The sequence below is a fragment of the Sparus aurata genome, chromosome 21, assembly GCF_900880675.1.
Source record: "Sparus aurata chromosome 21, fSpaAur1.1, whole genome shotgun sequence".
Taxonomy (NCBI): Eukaryota; Metazoa; Chordata; class Actinopteri; order Spariformes; family Sparidae; genus Sparus; species Sparus aurata.
The window spans coordinates 34,247,651-34,270,368 of NC_044207.1; the positions used below are offsets into that span (position 1 = coordinate 34,247,651).

General features: G+C 45.0%; 1 protein-coding gene and 1 pseudogene across 1 annotated transcript; both read right to left on the reverse strand.

The window, feature by feature from the left end:
* Positions 1 to 1,529: 1,529 nt before the first annotated feature.
* On the reverse strand, positions 1,530 to 8,261 carry LOC115572501 (deubiquitinating protein VCIP135-like). Its single transcript, XM_030402644.1, has 3 exons — positions 5,612 to 8,261; positions 3,131 to 3,217; positions 1,530 to 2,670 (listed from the first exon to the last, which is right to left on the reverse strand). The coding sequence occupies exons 1-3, from the start codon at positions 8,259 to 8,261 to the stop codon at positions 1,877 to 1,879; spliced, it is 3,531 nt and encodes a 1,176-aa protein (XP_030258504.1). The 3' UTR covers positions 1,530 to 1,876.
* A 5,125-nt stretch (positions 8,262 to 13,386) lies between these two features.
* LOC115572505 (uncharacterized) lies at positions 13,387 to 22,079 on the reverse strand (annotated as a pseudogene).
* Between the last annotated feature and the right edge of the window lie 639 nt (positions 22,080 to 22,718).

Sequence of the window (22,718 nt, forward strand, 5' to 3'; positions counted from 1 at the left end):
TTGGAAGAAAACCAGGAAAATAAACGGTGTGTTTTCCTCTTCAGCGTCTTGATCTTCAGGCTGTTATAAAGCGCCCGACACACTCAGGTTAATTTGTTTCTACATGTGAAGCACCTCGTTCAACTGGCTCCAGAGATTCTCCCTCGCAGCAGTTAAACACACCTGCACCACCAACCACAACCCTCAGCTCCCACTGCCGTTTCCTGTCAGTTTTAAGTAAATGCCTCCAGTTATGTCCCTCAGTGTTGCATTGTGGGTAATGTAGGTGCCAGTTGAACGCATCAAGAGCAGTTTAGACACAAATGAATTAGAGATATCACCTTCTCCATCACGTCTTTTTCCTTTTAAAACCTGCTGCCTACATTACCCACAATGCAGCTCAGCCACTGAGTAGTGGCATCACTAGAGACAATTTAGCAGATTACATGCAGCTTCAGTTGGAGGCTGAGCAGGATTTATTCTACGTTTTCACATATGCAGTAACTCTGCCCAATATAGAAGACTGAAACTGCCAAAATGAAAAATAAAGACGCACGATAAATGACTAGATAAATAAATAATGACATTAAAATACACCAAAAAAGATTCTAAAAATAAATGTAGGCATTAACTAATTCATAAAATGTGACAAAAAGTTATTTCTGTTTTAATTCACTGTAAATCTTTTGGATTCGCTTCTGTATTTATTGTCCTTTGTGTCAGTTCACCTGTGGATTTACTTTGTTTTACTGTTAGACATTTAAAAATGAATGAGTGAATGAAAAATGTATTAAATCAAAAAAAAAATATAAATCTATGTCACACTTTATAAATTAATTGATGCCTACATGTGTCTTCAGTGTTATTTTTGGTCCATTTATAATCTACTGAGCCGGTTCTTTCTTTGTTTTTGATTCTGGCAGCTTCGGTAGACTTTTTAACGTGTATATTTGGAGGAGTTGCCCTTTACATGTCCAAAAATCAAACCTCAAAACAGTAACACTCCTCTACCTGCTGATGGCACACAAAGACATCACCTGTTGGTCTCCTCACCTGCACAGGTTGGTCTGCAGCTGTATTCAGGTGCTTCACGTCAGGTCAGGCAATCAAGCAAACACTGGTCAGAGTTTCCCGTCCTCAGACAGACGGACGGTGGACAAGCAGAATTCAGTGAGGAAGGCGTTGATGCGTAGAGAGGCCGGTGCACGTTTCAGAGCGTGCACTCTGACGGAAGCATGTTTGCAGGACATGAAGCTGCCGGCGAGCAGCAGCTCTGCTCCTGGTGGCAGATTAAGACTCAGAGGATTCTTCTATCTACAGGAATGCGTCTCACACGTGACCCCGAGCGGTTAGTCACCCTCAGGTGTCGCTGCGTTTATAGTGAGAGGATCAGACGTCTGCAGGTGGGAGTCACAGGGGCGGAGATACAATCCTGTCACCACGCAGCCAATCTGCGATATATTGCAAAACAGTCGTTGGCGATACATTATCAACCGAGGAGAAAAAAACGCATCCTAAAACTGCAAAATAATTTCTCTCAAAAGCAGAAATCAGTCACATGTTGTGTTTATTATTTACTGCATTGTGAAGTTTTAGAGTGGAGTGGACAGCTGTGTATAGAGTTTAAACACACACACACACACACACAGCAGAAGCCTCAGAACAGAAGTGTGATGTCGGTGTGAGAATATGACGATGTATCGCAGCAAGCGTGTCACAACATATCGCTTTACGGATTTATCGTCCCACGGCGGTGAGGACGTCGGCCCGCTCGTTAGTCATGCAGTAAAGACAACGAAACACGATGAAGACCAAAGCTTTAGGATCCGACCTGAGGCGTTATGACCCAAAGGTGCCGGCGAGGCGGGGCGGGGGCGGTGCTGGGGGTCAGGAGCGATCAGGAGTGATCCATGGGTTCGGTGGCGCTGCTCTGCTCGGCGTCCTGACTCTCCATCTCCTCCTGTTCCTCCGCCTTTCCGTCCGGTTTGCCGGCCGCCGTTGCGCCTGTTGCAGGTGGAGGCTCGTGGTCGAGCCCGGACGCTGGCTGGCCCGCGCCCGTCTTAGTACTGCCTGTCCGCTCCTGGCTGGCCCCGCCCTCAGCAGCGGCAGCACTCTGCTGCTCCCGGAGGTGGCGCTCCATGGATGCCTGGATGGAGGACACCATCTCCTGCAGCTTCCTCCGCTGCTGCTCCATCAGGCTGGGGTCCAGACCACGACCGTCCTTCATGGTGACGAAGCCCGGGGCCATACGGACCAGCTCCCTGGTGGCGTCCTCTGGGATGTCCGACAGGTCCGGTGGGCCTCGGGACACACTGGCGCTCAGGTCCACACCGCTGCTGTGCTGGCGTGTGATAGGCCGGTGTTCCGGAGGGGAGGAACCCCCGGCGCTGCCCAGGGAGTGGCCTTTACCCTGGAAGGCGGTGACGCTCTGCAGCTGCTCTTTCTTCCGGACGACGCCGCCGCTCCCCAGGCGCAGAACGCCGTGGGACGGGCTGCCCTCTCTGCTGCCCCTGGTGGCCGCCTCCGAGCGCAGCTGGACCAGAGCCTCCTTCACCAGCTCCTCCACATCGGGCCCGACGGGGAAGTGACCTGCAGCGTCCACACAGAGCTCCAGACGCTCCTCTGCTGCGTTATAGACAAACGTTTTCCCCGTCAGGTGAGGCAGTGTGCAGTGTTTCCCGTCCATCAGGCCTGAGAGAGAGGAAGATCGCAGACTGTGTCAAATGTATCATCTGTACTGGAAGTCTTCATGAGGATAAATCAGTGATGGTATATCATAAAAGATCATACGAAATCTCCCTCATATTATCGGAATTACATCAACACTAATTAAATAAGAGAAAGACAATTTAATATCAGTGCATGTTTGGGGTTCACAATAAAGGGTCATGATCAGCTACCTGTCAATCACCTGTCAGTAAACAGTTTACATAAAAATAAAATAAAGTTCTGTCATCTTAGTTCACAAAACAAGCCTCCAGCTGCTTCAGTTGTTTAGCAGAATGCTGTAACGCTGTCAGAAACGTTTTGTGGACAACAGAACTTCACCTGACTCTCCATCAGTGGGGAGGAGAGGAGATGATGACTGAAACTGTAACCCCGGTTACTTCACTGGAGGTAGATGCAGTAAACCAAGTGACAACAAACGTACCCATGTCTTTCTTGACGATGTTGTAGAAGACGCCGCCCTGCTGGAATAAGTGCGGCAGCTTCTTTGCATATGACCAAACGTCCTCACCTGGAACAGACGGAGAGAAACTGATTACATGAAAGACCAAACAAACCAGCTGACACTCCAAACACACCGCAGGGTTCACATCCGCCCTGACTGCTGCAAAAACCAAAGTGATTTTTAAAGCATATTCAACAGCAGATGCTTGTTTTTGTCGTCTGGTCAGTCAGAGAATATTTTACTCCTCAGTGTCGTCTTGGATGAACAGCACATCAGCTTGTTTCATAAAAATCATCATGTCACATCAAGCTTTTACTCAAGATACTGCACAACGTCCATATGACTACATGACATGATGTGCATCATCAACCATTCACGTTTACAGGTTGCAAATATTTATTTATTTATTTATTTTGAACTGACTCCAGTGATTATTATGCGGTTATGGTATACTTTGTAAATTGTCCAGAAGAAGTGTGTAAAACTCTGATGACAGTTTCCCAGAGACCCAGGTGACATCTTTAAACCAGCAGCCTGAAGCCCAGAGACTCTGGATTATTCATTGAAAAATGTGTTTTACATACGTCTACTTTTTCATTTCCTCATCAGTTGCTTAGCCATGTCAGAGGTTTGTCTGCGTGTTAATTATGTTACTGACGACCGTAAACAGGAAGCTGGACAGAAAATATTCTTCTGACTGACGACCTACAAAAACAATATCTGTACAGATATTTCTCCTTGAAAAACTTCTAAAATGAATATATGATAAACAAATCGGATGGATTAATTGAGTCACAGTTGCAGCTCGAGAAAGGACATGTTTTGTGTTTTGTGTTTAAAGTAAAACACGAGGGTAGTTTTTTTTACAAAACAGTAAAGTTAAACATGGGAGGTAATAAAAAGGAATCGTTTGTGTACAAGCAGGCAGGATATCTTGACATGAGCTGAATGAACTGTCAGTGTGAAGACACAGAGGCAGACGGCTGAGCGGAGGTTTTGTTTTGAAGCAGACAGGAGGATTATTGAATATGAGCTCTTGCTAACAGGAAGTGCAGCGTCAGGCCTGCCCAGCGTTCAGAGTGCAGATGAAACCTTCCTGAATATCGACAGAGGCCGACTGTTGGCCCGCCGATCTGTTTATCTGGAGGCAGCCGCGACCTCTGACCCTGTTGGCAGGTGAGACGGGGAGGGGTTGAGCTGCCTGAGTCAGCACACTGAGAGCGCGCACACACACACACACACACACACGCACACACACACACACACACACACACACACACACACACAGACACACACACACAGACACACACAGACACAGACTTTCTGGTAGCATTCAGAAACAGACGCTGCGACAGGCGTCACCTGCTACCTGTGAGCTCCATCAGCCACTCAGCCGATACCTGCAGTTTGTTTTTCACCTGCCTGCTGTGACCAATCAGGAAGCCTCCTGCATGATGTGTGCCGTACACCTGAACAAGCGTGTGTGAGCTGAGTGAAACGGCCACGGTGTCTTGCTGCCTGCTCACACTGAGAAGTAATGCTCCGTCGGTCACTGAATGTGAGGTGACGTTCAGAGGCAGCGTGAACACAATCACCAGCCCCATTCACACTTCAAGGTGTGAATCTTGTGCGCCTCACCGTCTGTGTGAAAGTTGCAGAGACGGTGTGGGGGGAATGCTTCGTTCCACCTCTGATCCTCCAGTGGAGGTAGTAACAGAGCTACAACAGAGGTGAGATGATGTCTGTGTGTAAAGGCACGCCAGCAGTGTGGGGAGAGGTGTGTGTCGGTCTGATGCCACTCACATTCTGACAGCTAAACAAAACCCTCACTCAAACTTCCCACACTTCAACCCACAAAGACCAAACAACAGTAATGTGGAAGCAGGTTGTGTCTTTGGCAACTTATGTGAGGGGAAATAAAGCCAAATCAATTAACAGAAAAGTGGCTGTCATACTGACTATTCGTCACATTGAGTTTAAAATGAATCTCTAAAACTACAAAGTGCCTCTTTAAACTTTAAGCAAAGATATTTAAGTGTTTAGGAATGGAATGACCTAAAGTGGAGCTTAGAATAAAGTGTGTGAGGTAAAAATTTATGTTAAATTAATGCATTAAGCAGTTACAGGTGACATCATGAATATGACATGGTGCAAAATTATATGATTACAATATTTTTACCTTTTCAGCTTTTTCTGTTTCATCTCAACTGACTGAATCATTGATTACTCTAAAGGTTTCACTGAAAAACTAATCAATAGAAAAATCAATAATGAGAGTGATCATCAGTGCAGCTGATAAAGTGGCATGCCAAACTTTACTTGGATATTGTGACTCACTTTTTGTTTTGCCTTAAAATTTGATCTCAGAACTAAACTAAGTTTTCTGCAGAGGAAGTTTCATGTGGGGGGGGGGGACCTCGGGGGAGACCTCGGGGGAGACGGCCTACATGTCACACTCACCCATCAAGGTTGCTAGGAGACAGAGGGAGGACATCTCAAGGTCGATGCTGTCCTGGAGTTCCCGGCTGCTCATCCTGCCCGACGTCACGGCGTCCTCGCTCTTCACTGAGTGCAGGGCGGAGTGCGAGCTGGAGGCTCGGGGTATGGAGGCGGCGGGGCTCTTCTCCTCGGGGCCCCTCAGTATCTCCACCGTCACCCTGTCGCCGTGCTGCAGCGCCACCGGCTCGTTCTCCTCGCCGTCCTTAGGTGGAACCAGCTCTTTGGGCGGAAAGCCGTAGCGGATGCACTGCTGCACCGGCGGCACGGCAAACTGGTTGGTGATGCTCCTCTGCAGCTCTGAGAAGGTGGTGTGTGCCTGCAGGGTCAGCATGGCCTGCCTGCCGTCACTGGTGGTCACACGGATCTTCTTCTCCTTACTGGACGAGGAGGGGGAGGAGGATTTGGTCGGCGTAACGGGAGCTGAAGAAGAGGAGGTTTCCGGCGATCCAGTGGGGGAAGGAGTCCGGCCGTGGCCCTTCTGCTCCTGCTTCAGCTTGTCAGTCCGTCGCTTCTGAGTGACGAAGGCCTGCTCGCTGATGCTCTGCTGGATGCTGCGCTCCGCTCGGCTCATCGTCAGCTCCTCTTTGTGGAGCGTCTTTGCTTTCTGACCAGTCAGGATGATCTTAGTGGGTGGCTGGGGATCCACCGCCGGCTGAGGGTCTGTGGTGTCGGTGAGACGCTGGGCGTGAGCGCCGTCGATGGACACTGGGTTGTATTCATCCGGATTCTTCTTGGCGGTGTGATGAAGGATGGTGTTAACTACTTTCTGCACCAAGATCTCACTGCCGAACTCCCCTGGAAAGTGCTTTGTGACCAGCTTCATGGCCACGTCATACACATTGCTGTTCAAAGTCTGGTCAGTCTCATACTGGAACCAGTACACTGTCTCTCTAACCACCCGACCCCCCCATTCCAGCGTGATGGGGAAGGCCTCGGGGAGGTTGTCATACTCCTTTCCCTCCCAGAAATGCTTGAAGCCACAACCACACTTCCCACCCTGGGAGCGGGTGTTGGTTCTGTCCCCGTCCAGGTAAACCACAGACCCGTTCCCGTGGATGTGGCGGACAGAGGTGCCGTGACACCAGTTGCAGGTGTTGAGGGAGCTGAGTTTGTAATCTGGGATGAGGACGTCTCTCTGGGGGTCATAAGAGCAGACAACGTTGTTGAGGGGGAAGCTGTAGTTCTTGTCCGGCCGCAGCTGGCCGTGGGTGGATTTGGCCAAGTTGTAGAGCTTTCCACCAGGAACCAGCCACTCTGGTGGGACGTGGAGCTCAGAGAGGGCGCTGCAGATCAGGCAGCGGTGCAGCCGGTTCTCCATCACTGACTTCTTAGCTGCCTCCGTCACCTCCTCGGGCTGGATGCCGATCACACCGGTCCGTCTGTAGACATACTGGTGCACATCAGCCACCAGCGACGGGTGGATGTTGTGCTTCTCCATGAACACCTCCTCCATGGCGTTGACCAGCCGCATCAGATATTTATCCTGCAAGCTGCGGTCGCCGCCGATGACGCAGCTCCCGTCCGTTTCCAGCTTGATGTACTTCCTGATGAGCTCCTGAGGGACGCCCCAGGCCTTCGGCAGCAGGCGGGCCGGCAACTTGGGCAGCACAGTGTTCTTGATTCCCACCAGCGGGATGTAGTGGTTCCTGCCAGAGCTGCTCCAGGCGATGCAGATGGGCTTGTTGAGCTTCCCGTCTTTGCCCCTGCACTGCTCCTCCGCCACCAGCCCGGGCAGGAAGGTGGCAGAATAATCCCCAGAGCTCCTCATTCCACTCAGGGAGTCCAGCAGGATTATGGGCCGGTGCAGGACGTTGGCTAAGCCAAAAATGTGAATGTTGCGTAGTCCGAGCGGCACGCCTTCAGGCGGGATGAACAGGGGGTCACACTCATTAATGATGTCCTCCCACTCTGCAGCATCAATAAAATCCTGAAAGAGGGCCTTATAGCGGTCCAAGTTCTGCTTGAAGTTCTGTTTGAGGTTTTCTCTCAGGGCGTGCCAGAACAGTTCTCTGCCCACCAGCGCTCTGGACACAGCGTGGACCAGGCAGTGCCCGTCTCCGTCCACATGGACCGGGATGAGACATTCCCTGTTGCCGTTGGCTTTCTTGACCTCCTCCAGGGTGTCATGGAGGTAGATGAGGCTTCCTGACCTGTCCTTGCCGTAGCCCATGGTGGACACATGGTCCGGCTCGATCAGAAAAGCTCTGTCCCCCAGGAGTGAGCAGTCAAACATCTCACCTTGGTTCATGTCCCTCAGCAGCTTGGCTTTGCCGGTTTGTTTGTCCATGCCGTACCTGGTGAGGACCGGGGACAGGAGCTTGCAGTGGTAATTAGAAAGCCCCATTACTTTCACCAGCTCCGTCCCTTTCTTCGGGGCCCCGGTGACGCCGAGCAGGGCGTTTCTGAGCAGATTGTGAAGCACAACATCTGGATCAGTCACTTCTTCGACATTTAACAGGTTCTTCTGTTCGTGGCGTTGACCACACTCCGTGCACTCGATGCTAATGGAGCCGTAAGCAGGGAAGAATAGCCTCGCCTGACATTTCGGGTCCGGGCAGGTACCAGACAAAATACGCTTGTCTTTTTTCTTTGAGCTCTGCAGCAGCGACATTTCGGGTGAACAAAGCTGAGACGGCCTGTCAGCTTCACAAAATCATGATAGTCACACTCCGGCGAGGCTGTCAGACGAGCTTCCACTCTGCTAACGATAGTTATTTGCCAGAATAACACAAGAACAACACGGAAGCGGCTGTTTTTTTCTTTAGCAACTGACCGTTGCTAAACGTAACTACGTAATGACGTCAGGTTGTGGGAGTTGTAGTTGTACTGCGTAATAACTCATAAATAATAAAACGTAAGAATCAAACTGACGATCTTTTCAATGTTCTCTATTCCAGTATGATGCAGAGACGAACACATAACGTATTAATATATAAGTAAACAATGGTGAAACGGAGGAAATCAGCAACGCTAAAATTCAGTCAACTTCATTTACCAGAATGCAACGGGCGGCAGCGGCGTTTTGTTGTGTCAGGAAGTCAATAAGGCAGAATCATGGCAGTTTGGGCAGAATGGATGGGGTATTTCCGAAAGCATCTTAATGAATTTACCCCCATGAATGTATTAAAGGCGTTTTTTGGCTCCAGGTACAGCTACAGTGTTGATGTGTCGTGTGGTTTGTATGGTTCGGGGCATAAAACGAGCTCAGTTTGATGGCAACGGCGCTTACAACTGGAGTTAGCTTAGCTAGCAGCCTGTTGGGCAGCTATCTGTAACACAGTGCGGGTAAACCTAAATATAGGGGATTCGTATTGTGTGTGAATTTATTACAGTAAAAGCGCTTGCAGCCATTTCTACCTAACCGCTGAACATCCGATCACTTTAAAAACAAACGCTAGCTACTTAGCGGTGCCGCTAACGTGCTATTCTGTCCTGTTAGCCCTGAGCTAATTGGTTTTAGACAATCAATCACGGCTGTGAATCTAAGAAAACTCAAAGTGCAGGCTAACTCACTGCGGCTACATGGATGTAAACATGTAGTGCAGATTGAGTTTTGGACTAATAGAGTAACAACGCCCCTGACTGAACCTGAAACCTGGAGATAAAGACGTTGTCACCAAACTCCATTTAAAAATATGTCAATTGAATGCATCGTAGCTTACCGACAATTACAGCCAACTCAAAGAAGCGACAAAATGCATCATGTTAACGTTGAGAGAGTTCTGATGAATACGTCGTAATTGATCCACCAATTGCATTTATTTCATGTAGTGTGATGTGGTGACAGATGATCGAGGGAATGGTGAGGTTCGGGATCCACGGTCAATGACATGTTCTTGAAACGACAGATTTTTGAACAGAGTCTGGTTTGTTAATATAGGTCATACAAGACGAGTTACCCTTACTCGGTGTTGTAGACCATGTTAAATGTTAACAGAAACAGTGACCAAATAGAAATAATTATAACAGCAAGTACAAAGATATATATATATGTATACATATAAAAGATCTGGAATACATCAGTATATACCTATTTTAATTGCTATTATTATATTATTAGCAGTAGTATCATTATCATCATCATCATCATGAGTATTATTTAGAAAAAAAGGCCATGCAACCACTCCTGGCATGTTCATTCAGTCATTTATATATTGGCCTGATGTACGGTGTACATTTTAGGACATCCTCAGGATCAGGCTTCAGCATCAGACCTCAGATGAAAAGGTATAAGGTCTCAGGAAAAGCTCTGTCACACTCGCACCAAACAGCCACATGAAAAATAGTCATTGGACCAAAAGGCCTAAGAAAAAAAACTTGTCACACTGAAGTATCTCAGGATAAAAATTGTCACACTGAAAGCATTAGTAACTAAGTTGTCACACTGAAAGGTATCAGGAAAAATTTTTTCACACTGAAAGGTATCAGAAACTAAGTTGTCACACTGTAAGGTATCGGGGAAAAAATTATCACATTGAACGGCATCAGGAAAAACATTATCACACTAAAAGGTATCAGGAAAAAAAATATCACATTTAACGGCATCAGGAAAAAAATGATCACACTGAAAGGTATCAGGACAAAAGTTGTCACTCTGAACGTCATCACACTGAAAGGTATCAGGACAAGAGTTGTCACTCTGAACGTCATCACACTGAAAGGTATCAGGACAAAAGTTGTCACACTGAACGTCATCACACTGAAAGGTATCAGGACAAAAGTTGTCACATTGAACGTCATCATACTGAAAGGTATCAGGACAAAAGTTGTCACTCTGAACGTCATCACACTGAAAGGTATCAGGACAAAAGTTGTCACTCTGAACGTCATCACACTGAAAGGTATCAGGACAAAAGTTGTCACTCTGAACGTCATCACACTGAAAGGTATCAGGACAAAAGTTGTCACATTGAACGTCATCATACTGAAAGGTATCAGGACAAAAGTTGTCACACTGAATGGTATCGGGAAAATCAGTTTCCTACAGAGGTCGCATAAGTACGGTGGCCGACAAGGGTAAACGCGCAGTAACGGCCAAACGTTGCAAATACATAAACGGTGCAGAACCAAAGACACGCAAAACACATGCAACAACAAAATGCTGCAAACAAAGAAACGATGCAGAACCATTTTTTTTCTTTTGGTCCAATGACTATTTTTCATGTGGCTGTTTGGTGCGAGTGTGACAGAGCTTTTCCTGAGACCTTATACCTTTTCATCTGAGGTCTGATGCTGAAGCCTGATCTTGAGGATGTCCTAAAATGTACACCGTACTGATGACTTGTTGTAAGAATAAAGGACTGGTGGGAACGACGTGTATTTGTAGTATTCGTCAAATTAGTTTTACACAGTTTACAATCCTTTAAACTTCACAAAAACATGTAAATTGCTTAAAGAACCAGATGAAGTACATGAACAGTAATATCAGATGTAGTCCCATATTCACACACAGAGTTAAAACAGGAACTGAGGGATGAAAGGGTGAGAGAGTCAATGGCTTAAAGGTCTTGGATTCAAGAACAGACAAAAGGCTGCTTTTCCAAGAATACTAGTGACTAGTGAAAGTAGATTTATTCATGTAGAATTTCCCTTATAAGATCAATTGCAGTAGAAACTGAACTATTTTTAGAAGTAGTAGCAACAATAATGCCAGTAATACTCCTCATTTACTGCTGTGTGTTTTTTATCCACTAGATGTCACTGTGGGTTTGTCGGCAGTAAAATAAGAGGGCGGAGCGTCATGGTGTCGTCATGGCGACCGTCATCAGCATCACGTGGATGTCCCTGCACTTCCCGTGACTGACCACAGGGTGGTGGTGTTTCTCTGTGATGTTTAATGTCAGCACCAGCAGCAAACACAGAAATCCAGCATGTGATCAGCTTTAGTTTGAAATGTGTCACACAGCCGTGGTGGAAGAGCTGATTTATTGGTGTGACAGCGATCTAACAGCGTAAAGACACATGTAATGTCACACATGTGTTGTCTGCTGAGACAGCTGCAACATGTTGTCATTCTTCCAACAGTGTTTCATGGTGAAAATGATCCAAGTGTTCAGAGTTAGAACACACAGAACAGAACAAACATCCCTTCAGATAATATGAAATGTATCATAACTGTTCCTTCAGCTTCTTAAAGGAACACACTGACATTTGTCTGCTTTGGTTTGACGCTGTTATTCCATTTAAAGCAGATTTCAATCAGGAGAGACGAGTGAATGAAGTAAAGATCATGTTTATGACAGCAGATGATATGTGATCAGTGAGTCTGCTCACAAAGTCTTTATCACTTTGACTCTACAGGGAGATTTTGTGATGGAGGGGCGTCTGAACAGAAGCAAGAAAAATCCACCAAATAAATAAACAGCCCAAAGTTTCCCCCAAAGAATGCTGACTGACTGAGCAGGAATGAAATGGACACAATTAAACAAAGATGGTTTAATCTGTGAGGAGATGAAACATAAAGGAAAACGTTTTGCTTAACTGATAAGATAAGAGTCAACTATGAACGGCGACAGGAACAAAGTTTTTTTTTGTTGGTCTGCGATGAGCTTCACTGAACTTTCACTGGAGCTTCATCTGAAAAAAATATTTACAGGAAACATTAAATAAAGACGCAGCTGTTTGTCTGATATTCTGAATTAATAGAGCTAAAGGAAAATAAATACTAATACAGGTAGTACTTCATTATATTCATGGACGTGAGCTCCAGGTGGGGGGTCACAGTTGGTCTCTGGGCTCAGTTCAACTTTGTGTGGGTGGAGGGCTCAGTGGAAAAAAGGCTTCCAGACAACAAGAGAAAAGACAAAGCAGTCCAGAGAGGGAGAGGAGTTGATGAGTGTGTACAGCAGCAGATATGAATCTGTTCTCAGTGGTTATTAGGACTCATAAAAAACTGTTGAGAGCCAACCAGCACTTCCTTTCCTGCAGCAGACGGGCTGTGTGGGTTTCTGCTCTGCAGCCTCCTCACCGTTAGCTGCACTTTTTCACATGAACAACACAATGACAGTTACAACAGTTACAGCGCTCAGTACTCACTGTCTCAGCTTCATCTGTCTTATTCACCTGGGAGACAAACCTGGGAGCTGAGAAGCTGAAATAAAAGATGTGTTGATACTGTTTGATTGATTCTGTAAAGGTGACAGTTTACTGACAGTTTCTGCAGCCTGACACCAACTTGGAAGGCGACTGATGAAGCTGCTGTGTGATCATTTTATAGCAGTTGTAGCTTGAAAGCAGCTCGCTCTGCTGTTTGTTCATGTGTGTAAACAACAGTGTCATCAGCGTAGAGTTTGACATCCACACTGACACAATTATAAAAGGGGCTCAGCACTGAACCTGGTGGCACAGCCACACCTACTGACTTGTATATAATAGCTATATGTTTCTGTTTGCTTCTCTTTCTTTAGCTTTGTTGTCCTTGTTTAGCTGTATGCTAATATTCACATCTTCCTCTACATTTGTTCTTGCTGCTGTGTGAAAGTATATTGAGAGCTAATTACAACCAGAGTCAAATGACTTGTAGGCGTCAACATACATGGTCCATGAAGTTGATTCTGTTTCTGATGATTTGCTCTGAAGATGAACTGAAATCCATAAAAACAAGACTGTTTCTAAAACACACACTGTGATTTTACACTTTATTGAGAATGTTACACTGAAAGAATTGAACAAAGCTGCCACACTCTGCATAATGTATTAAAAAGAAAGACAAGAAGAGAAAAATACAAAAACAATCAAATATCTAGCAGACAGCTAATGATTCAGCTTCATGTTCTATTATTATACAAGTCACAATTCAAAGTGGAAATAAACTAGAGGATGAAAATAACACTATAGCACAGAATTTATACTCAGTCACTGCAGATATATATGTGTATATATGTATTTATATATGTAGGATGACTGAATCTAACCTGTGCATCAAAAGATACATTTTACAACCAACCACAAAACATGAACATTGACATTTGTGACTGCTGATCAAAGTGATCAATGAGATGAACTGATTAGATTTGATGGTGAGAAAAGGCGAGCAGAAAACAGTCAGTCAGCATGTGAGCAGTTGGTGGACGGTCCCTTGTTTCAGAGGATCCTCAGCAGAGAGAGTCCACAGCAGTACACCAGACTCTTCACTATCAGCACTGTGTAGAGCACACAGAGCAGCTTCACCCGGTGCAGAGACGGCCCAGAAGGTACTGGTGGAGTTGATGGTGGAAGAGCTGCTGGAACCTCTGAAACAGAAAAGAGGCCAAAAGAAATGTCAGTCCTCTGCTCTTCTGCTCTCTTTGACAGCGTCTCCACATGAAGCTGAATCGCTGCTGAACACAGTCACCAAGCCTTCATTACCTTGTTCTGTTTGGGCCTCCACTGTGCCCCCCTCGTGCTGGACGGAGCAGCGGTATTTATACGTGAAGGTAGCGTTCCTGTCAACCAGCAAGATGGCGGAAATGCGTCCCGACTCACTGAGCTCCAGCTGCTCTCCCTCAGCAGGGAGCCACTGCTCCTGATCCTCCTTTCGTCTTTCCCAGGAGAAGCGGACCAGAGGAGGAAACATGGCTGAGGCCACACACAGCAGGGAGCTCCTCCCCTCCAGGTGGGCTCTGGATGCTGCTGGGTACACGCTCACCACGGGCTTCACTACCTGCTCATCTGAAGCTTGACAGCAGCAACAAGCAGCACAGACACACATTGACACAGTCAACAGCAGCTTCCAGCACTGCACTGCATTCAGTGTGATCCTGGAAACTACATGGACTCTGATCACTAAACTACTCATCAATACAGCACAAAGTTCAACACATAGACTGGATTCACCTGCACATCAAACACACTCATCATGTCATGTCATCATATGTTATATGGAGACAAACAACATTATGTGTCCAGCACTTCTTTCTTTCAATGTGCACATTCATCATTATTATGACTTTTACTAATAATAATATAACATCATATTTTCATACAATGGAAAATCTTCATCTGTATCATGATAAAAGACAGATTATAATAAAGGACATATTTACCCTCAAGTTTAATACGCGCTGACATTTTAATGTTTACATTATCCACAACATATCATAAATATTTAAACAAAATGCATTTTGAATTTCATGTTGTTAATAATTTATATAATTACAAATACAAGTTTTCATATGACTATTGTGAATAAAGACGTAATTCAATATAAAGAAGGTAAAACTCTGTTGATTTGATGATAAAAAATATAGTATAGTTATGATCATGATCTTTGCAAAATTTAAAACCTTCTCTAAATATTACGTTAATATATATTTCATGATAAAATGTGTTTAACATATTACAGATTTACCACCGTGTACTTTAGTCCAGCTACTAAAGAAAAATTAATCAGTTCATTAATAATATCAATATATCTTTTTTCTGTATTTCAACATTTTACACAATTACAATGAAATGTTTAGATATGATAAATTTGAATTATAACTTCTTTGTAACTGAGGTGTCTGCACACTTACACATTGAGAAACCCGGCTGACATTGAGATCTGTTTTCAATAAAGATTGCTCTGACATTCCACCAGCCTGGCCTCCGCAGAATCATTTATCAACATACTACACACCGACGCCTTTGTTGAAGAAAGCCCAGAAACTACATAACATAATATGAAGAAAGGTGAGAATGAATTGATCCTTTACAGGAACTTAACATTTGATTAATTTAAATGTGATAATGTTTTGTAATACATTAGAATATGATATGAAATAATACAACATAATATAACTTTTTTTAATAACAGTATATCGTACACAATATGCTGCTTATACATTTACTTCTAAGTATTTGAAATTAGTTTTGGAATTATTATTTTTCATTGTTTAAAAGATATGTTAAATTATTAGTGAATATATTTGTTTTTATATATAAATTATTTTAAAGTCAAATCAACATATAAAATACATAGTTTCATGCGCCATTGTAAATCATACAATTTTTTCGAAATATAATCTTTTCATATATTGTAGTATAATTTCTATATTATATATTTATTGTGATGTTATATTCAGTGTATGTTTGTTTTCATGTATGAATATATTTTACATTTAAAGACATTTGTACCATCATATAAAATACAATATCCTGATGCAGACCATTTACAATCAGAAATGTAATTTAAAATGCAATTATTGTAACATAATATAATATATAATATAATATAAAACAAATCAATATGTGCAGTATCATATGCACAATATTTACCATCATACGTTTACAAAATATATTTACTTTTAAATGTATTAAATCATGTTAGGCTTCATTTACTATTAATTGTTATATTTACATTTAAAGCAGATTAACATGCAGACACGCAATTTATATATTTCACATGTTGAAAAATATAAATTTATGTGCATATATTATATTTATTGTAATATCACATTCAGTGTGTGTTTGTCCTCATGTATACAATATCTCACACAAAAAGACATAGGAACCATCATATAAAATACAATTGTCATGAGGTCATTTAATGCTGTATTATTAATGATCCTATACAACATAGTTAAAGTTAAATGTTTATCAAATACATTTACTGACATATATTAAATGATGTTTAATATCATATATGATGTTGTTTTATAAAACAAGAGATGGTGCTGAATTACTGAGAGGATCAAATACTGTATATTTGTAACATTGTCAATATCAAACTTTTTCTATATGAATCAGTTTGATCTCCTGCAGAAATAAAGAAGAACTTCAGCTGTGCAGTGAGATTTAAACATCTTTTCAGGAGTTATGAAGCTTTTTATGGAACAATAGCTGCACGGCTGCAAGAATTCTCTACTAAAAAAACTAAGCCTGAAGCAGCAGTAACTCATTAAAAACACATTTTACACTTGTTCAATAAAACAAATGAAGGAAAAGCTATATTCTTACCTGTTACAACCAGTTTAGTTCCAGAGCTATACATCCATCGTTCCTCCCACAGTGAGACAGAGTAATACAAAAACCTGTGTGCTGTTGAAAGTTTCGGCTGAGGTGAACGAATCCAAATGATGAAGCAGGATCATGTTTCAGCTCCATGATGTGTTTCTCTAATGTTCATATCAACATGACTGTCTCTTCTTTTATTGTCTTTTTAGACACACTAGCAGTGTTGCTCTGTGGATGCTAATGTCTGTCGCTCCACTACTTTAGTCCACATGGATTGGACCTGGACCAAAGGATGGATGGATGGACTGACATGACATTTTCTACAGACATTCTTGGTCCCCAGAGGATGAACTTCATTCATTGACTTTGTTGATTCTGACTTGTTATCTAGCTCCACCAGCAGGTCCACCAGTTCCTGGTTCTCAGTCGGTGGCCCTGTTGACACCTGCTTCCTTGTCGGCGGGTCAGCAGACTCGCTCCAGAGCCGGACCGGCGGTCTTTCCTGATCCCCGTCCAGACCTCCAGCTGCCGGCCTCCTGCTCTGCCTTGCAGCAGTCCTCTGTTCCTGTTCTGCAGCAACCTGTCTGAGCTGAACTGCAGCTGTCTCCAGTTCCTGTGCTGAATCAGTCTCCTGTGGCTGTGGTTCTGTAACCTCTTGTTTTCCTGACTCTGACAGCTCCACCAGCTCCAGTGGCAGCTCCTGCCAAATTATTATTATCTTTATTGACAGACTTGAGGTTCAGATATAAAAGACACAATATACAGACAAACATAAGATTACACATAGATAGACATATGTCCACAATGTTTTTTTTCAGAAACCCTTTCCCTGCGTGTGTGGTGTCGTCCTCCTCCCAGATTATTTTCCCCCGCCCGGATTACTTTCACCAGTTTACCCTGTGTGTATTTATAGTCCCTGTGTTTCCCCTGTCCGATGCCGAACCTGTTTCCACTGTTATCTGTTACCTTTGCCTACTCTGTGTCACTCGTGCTTTTCAGTCCTCATCAACATGCATTCCCAGTCATGATGGCACAAACTGGACAAAAACATGAACTCAGCTGACGCTGACATTGTGTGCGCTGCGCTCCAGCTCAAGGTGGTTACATTCATGGCAATGAGGAGCGACTTACCTCACTCGTACTGGATATCCATGGGATGGCCAATCAGCAACAGAGCTTCCAGGGTCTGCATCCCGGGTGATCAATGTCAGCAATTGTCTAGACAAGCTCCACCATCCGCTCCGGCTCTCTCACATGCTCTGGTGCTTCTCCTATCCAACCTGGCATGGTTCTCCAGAGACTCTGACAACTGTCTCTCTTTCCTGGTCCAGTGTGGACTGCATTTTCTGACAGACAGCGTCATGGTAGCGTTTATAATCTCTCTGGCAGAGCTGAGGCATGGGCCTCAGCTGAGTCTACCGGAGATTCTCTGTTATGCAATTTTGGACAATTTAAAACGGGTTGCAGATTATGCCACTAAATTTCATACTCTTGCAGTGGTCAGTGGCTGGAACTCCTTCTCCCTGTGTGACTTTTTTTATCCATGGTCTGGCAGATCGACTTAAAGACCAGATGACACCACTAGAACTCCCCAAGGATCCTAAATTATTAATCTCTCTTTCTGATGAAAATGTCTTCGAGAGGAAAAGGGAAAAATCGAAATCCTTGGTTTTCTCCTTCACCCAGAGGGGGCAGTGTGTGTTGACTTCTTCTTTATGGGTTTACCTCCTTGTTTCCTCCAGGGAGCCTTATCATCAGCACCCCCTGCTGCTCAGGATGGGCCATTCCATTGCCTTTTGTCTGGTAAAAGACCGGGCTCATCTGTGATTAAGAGGGCACTGGTGAGCCATACCATTTCCTCTACTGTTCCGCCCACATCACCTCCTCTGGCTTCGAGGGACACTGATTTCCCGGACCTCTCGGGTGTTCCTGCCTGCTACCGGGATCTGAAGGAGGTGTTCAATAAGGCCAGAGCCACTTCATTGTCTCCCCACCACTTGAACAACTGCTGCATCACTCTGCTTCCTGGTTCTTCTCCCCCCAGAGGCTTGCTCTACTCTACGCATATTCAGCATGTGCGCCAGGTACTGCAATGCCTCCTTGACCACCAGCTCTTTGTAAAAGCAGAAAATTGTGAATTTCATTTTCCCACTGTCTCATGTTTGGGGTTTGTGGTGTTGGGTGACACTGTCCAGATGAACCCTGCAGTCATTGGGGTGGTGGATTGGCCCACTCCCACTAGCCGCAAGCTTGTGTAACGGTTCCTGGGGTTTGCAAATTTTCACAGATTAATTATTTGCAACTTCAGTGCCATTGCTGCTCCCCTGCATGCCTTAACTCTCCCCAGGTCAAGTTCCAGTGGAATTCCTAGGCGGAGCTACCCCTCCAGAGACTGAGAGAGAGCCTCACATCAGCATCCATCCTCACACTAGTGGAAGTGGATGCATCGGATCTTGGCGATCTGGTGGTTCTCTCTCAGTGATCTCACGCTGAAAACAAGCTCCATCCCTGCGCCTTCCTTCCAGGAAACTGTCCAGCAGAAAAGACCTACGATGTGGGGAATAAGGAGCTCCTAGCTGTGAAGGTGGCCCTGAGGAATGGCGCCACTGTCTGGAAGGAGCGAAGCAACCATTTCTAGTATGGACGGACCACAAGAACCTGGAGTATATCAGGTCAGCAAAACGACTTATCTCTAGGCAAGCCAGGTGGGCCCTTTTCTTTAACCGCTTTGACTTATCCCTGTCTTACCGTCCTGGTTCCAAGAATGTTAAACAGGATACCCTGTCTCGCCTGTTTCACCTGGACTCTATTCCCAAATCTCCTAGCTTTATCTGTCCTCCTTCCTGCACGGTTGGGGCAGTCACTTACGAGATTGAAGAGAAAGTCAGACAGGCCACCACTAACACTGTAATACCCAATGTGTGCCCCCTGAACCAGTCGTTTGTCCCTGTCGCTCTCCGCTCGCAGGTAATCCACCAGGCTCACACCTCCCTCCTGTACTGCTATCCGGGAATCAGAAGAACGTGTTTTGTTATTAATCCACAATTCTGGTGGCCCACTATAAAGAAAGAGGTGGGCGAGTACATAGCCACCTGTCAGGTATGTGCTAGGGATAAAGGCCCCCACACACCAGCCCAACCGTTGGACGTCTGAAGCATTTGGAGAGACTCGGACAAGGTCGGGAACAAATATGTTTGGTGTGTTCAGCTGCATCGGAAGCTTTGGGAGCCGCACGGACGTTGTCGGATCCGACTGAGCATGTGAAGTCTGAGGAGGTGGGCCGCCATTGGATTCTCTGATTGGTGGTGTGCTAGCGAATCAGCGAGGGGTGTGGTAGGGGCGGAATACTTTGTGTGCATTAGTTTTCTACGCACTCCGTTCCGTCATTTCTTGTTTTCATGCTTTGGAGTACTGGCACGAGACTAGCTGTTATTATGTCCATTCAGGATGAATTAATCTGTGTTCATTTACTAATGCCTCGCTGCATGTTTAGTATGCAGCTGTTTTTGTCTGAAATAGTTTTGTTTTGATCGAAAGTAAAGAGAGTTGCGTGCATACACTTCTAGTCCAGCGTCTTTAGCCACCCGCTTATTGCATCTTGCGCAAGCGCAGAATGTACATGCTACTGTGGAGCTGGCAGAACATCGAAGCGGTGTGCTCAGTGCAACTTTTGTGCCGAACGGGTCAGACGAGAAGCAACAGAGTGGTCGGAAAGTAGTCGGATAAGGCAGTTGGACGTCTGGGTGGTGTGTGGGGGGCTTAAGACCTCTTGACACTCCCTGGCAAGGCTCCTATGCTCCCTTCTAGTGCCCCATCGTCCCTGGTCTGACATCTTTTGGACTTCAACTATCTTGACTGTAGTGGACAGATTTTCAAAGATGGTTTATTTTGTTCCTCGTCCTAAGTTGCCCTCTGCCAAGGAAACGGTGGACGTAAGGTTGCAGTATGTATTCTGCCTACATGGGTTCCCGAAGGACGTGGTGTTGGACCAGGGTAACCCGGTATCTGGGCCTGAGCTCGTCTGGTGCTGCTTCTGAGCGCTGCCAGGTCCAAGAGAGCAGCTGATCGCCAAGGGATTCCGGCTCCTAAATACAGACCTGGACAGATGGTGTGGTTGTCCTCAAAAGACCTCCCCTTGCGAGTTGAGTCTCGGGCTCCACGCTTAGTGGGTCCCATCTCCAAGGTGGTTAATCCGGCAGGTGTGTGGCTCAAGCTTCACAGGTCCTTGAGGGGTGCATCCTACATTTCATGTGGCCCAGATCAAGCCAGTGAAGGAGAGTCCTCTGAGACACTGTTCTATGTTATATTTTTCTCGCTGTCTTTTATTGTGTATTCACCTCTCCTCTCATTTCAGATCCCCTCTCCCTGCTTGTATGGTTTCGTCCTCCTCCCTGATTGTCTTCCCCTGCCCTGATGACTTTCACCTGTTTACTCTGTGTGTATTTATAGTCTCTATGTTTCCCCTGTTCATTGCCAGTTCATTTTTGTCTTTGTACATAGCGTCCCAGCCTTTTTTTTTCCTAGCGATTTCTAGCATTCCCTGGTTTTGACTACAGCTCGTTAGTTTCCTTGTCTTTGTCTCTGGCTCACCCCTGCCTGATTTGTTTGCTCCACTGCCTGATCACCAGTGTACCGAACCTGTTTTCAGTAAAGACTGTTACCTTGCCTACTCTGTGTCAGTTGTATTTTGAGTCCTAATCATCATGTAATCCCAGTCGTGTTAACTCCTGTGCCTAAAAGCTTTAGAATGGAAGTTGATCAGAGTGTCTGGATCATTTTCAACAAGACTGAAATCTCCCTAAAGCGAGTGTTTGTGTTTGTCTCCTATTTTCTCTCTGTGTGAAACAACAATAAACCTGCTGGAATATCTGATCAAAATATAAATAAATATAATATGAAATAAATCCCTCAGTTCAGTGTGTTTGTGACTGTGGCTGAGATGGAGGTGAAACATGTGAACCTGGGCTGTGGTTTACTGCTCTCTTCCTGTCACAAACACTGTTTGACGTCTGTTCATCTGTTGGTTTTTGTTCAGGCTGCTCGGATCATTTCTCACTGTGGGTATCATTCCTATAACAGGCGCAGTAGTAGGTGGCTGAATGAAGGAGTTTTACTTTCTGGATCTTCAACTCACAGCCGTTCTGTTTATTCACAGCTAAGAAATCATCTTTCTGAGGATGATTGTAACTGTTATCTATGCCACTATTATCCCTGGCGATATCAAGAATCATTGTGAATGTTTCTGTGTCTTTCTTCTGGTACCAGTATACCCAGCGGCTGGTACACTGGTCAGTTTGACAGTTGAAGGAGACGTCTCCATCAATTCCTCTGGTCAATGTTAAATCCTGCTGAATCAGCTGGGTTTCCATGGCAACCAGCGCTGTAGAGAAGCAGACAGATAGATGAAGTTCAATGTGACAGTGTTTGTTCCAGGTGGACTTTGTTGGCTCCTGATTGGCTGGAAACACTCACCTGAACACAGACAGCACAGAGCAGCAGCTGGGAGGAAAAGCATTTTGTGCAGTGGTGTTTCCTCTGGTGAACCTGGGGAGAAGTGGCGCTCTGACGCAGCTGAGGCCAAACCAGGACGAGCTGCCAGATCAGACGAGGGCCACGTGGTTTCTCACAGGTCCTCAGAGCTCCCATCAGCCCCTGCGGCTCACAGATAAGGCCACCGCTGCCGATCGACGGCTCGGCTGAAGCTGCCGTGTGATAGAAATAGAAACCCACATTCATGTGAGCAACAACACATTCAGGTTGGCGGTGAATTTAGTAGCACAGACTGTTATCTGTTGTTGAACAGCTGTGATGAAAAGACAAAAGGACAAATCCACAAAACTCCTCCACTGTGATTTGAAGCCTTAAACGTCCCCTTACATTTCTGTCATTTCACTGAATCATTTCATTTCTATGACACATCAAACCTTTTCCACACACAGTGTCACATCTTTATTGTGTCTCCTGTTGTTCAGTCTCTTCATTAAAGCTACAGGATGTTTCACTGAGGGAAAGATTCAAAGCCAAGACTCCATCAAATTGAACATTTCAACATGTCTGCTGCCTGTAATAACCGTCCCGTTTCCTGTGAAACAGGTGGTATTCAGGCTGTAGTGTCTGTGTCTTGCTTACACATCCTGAGCTATGATTCAATTGT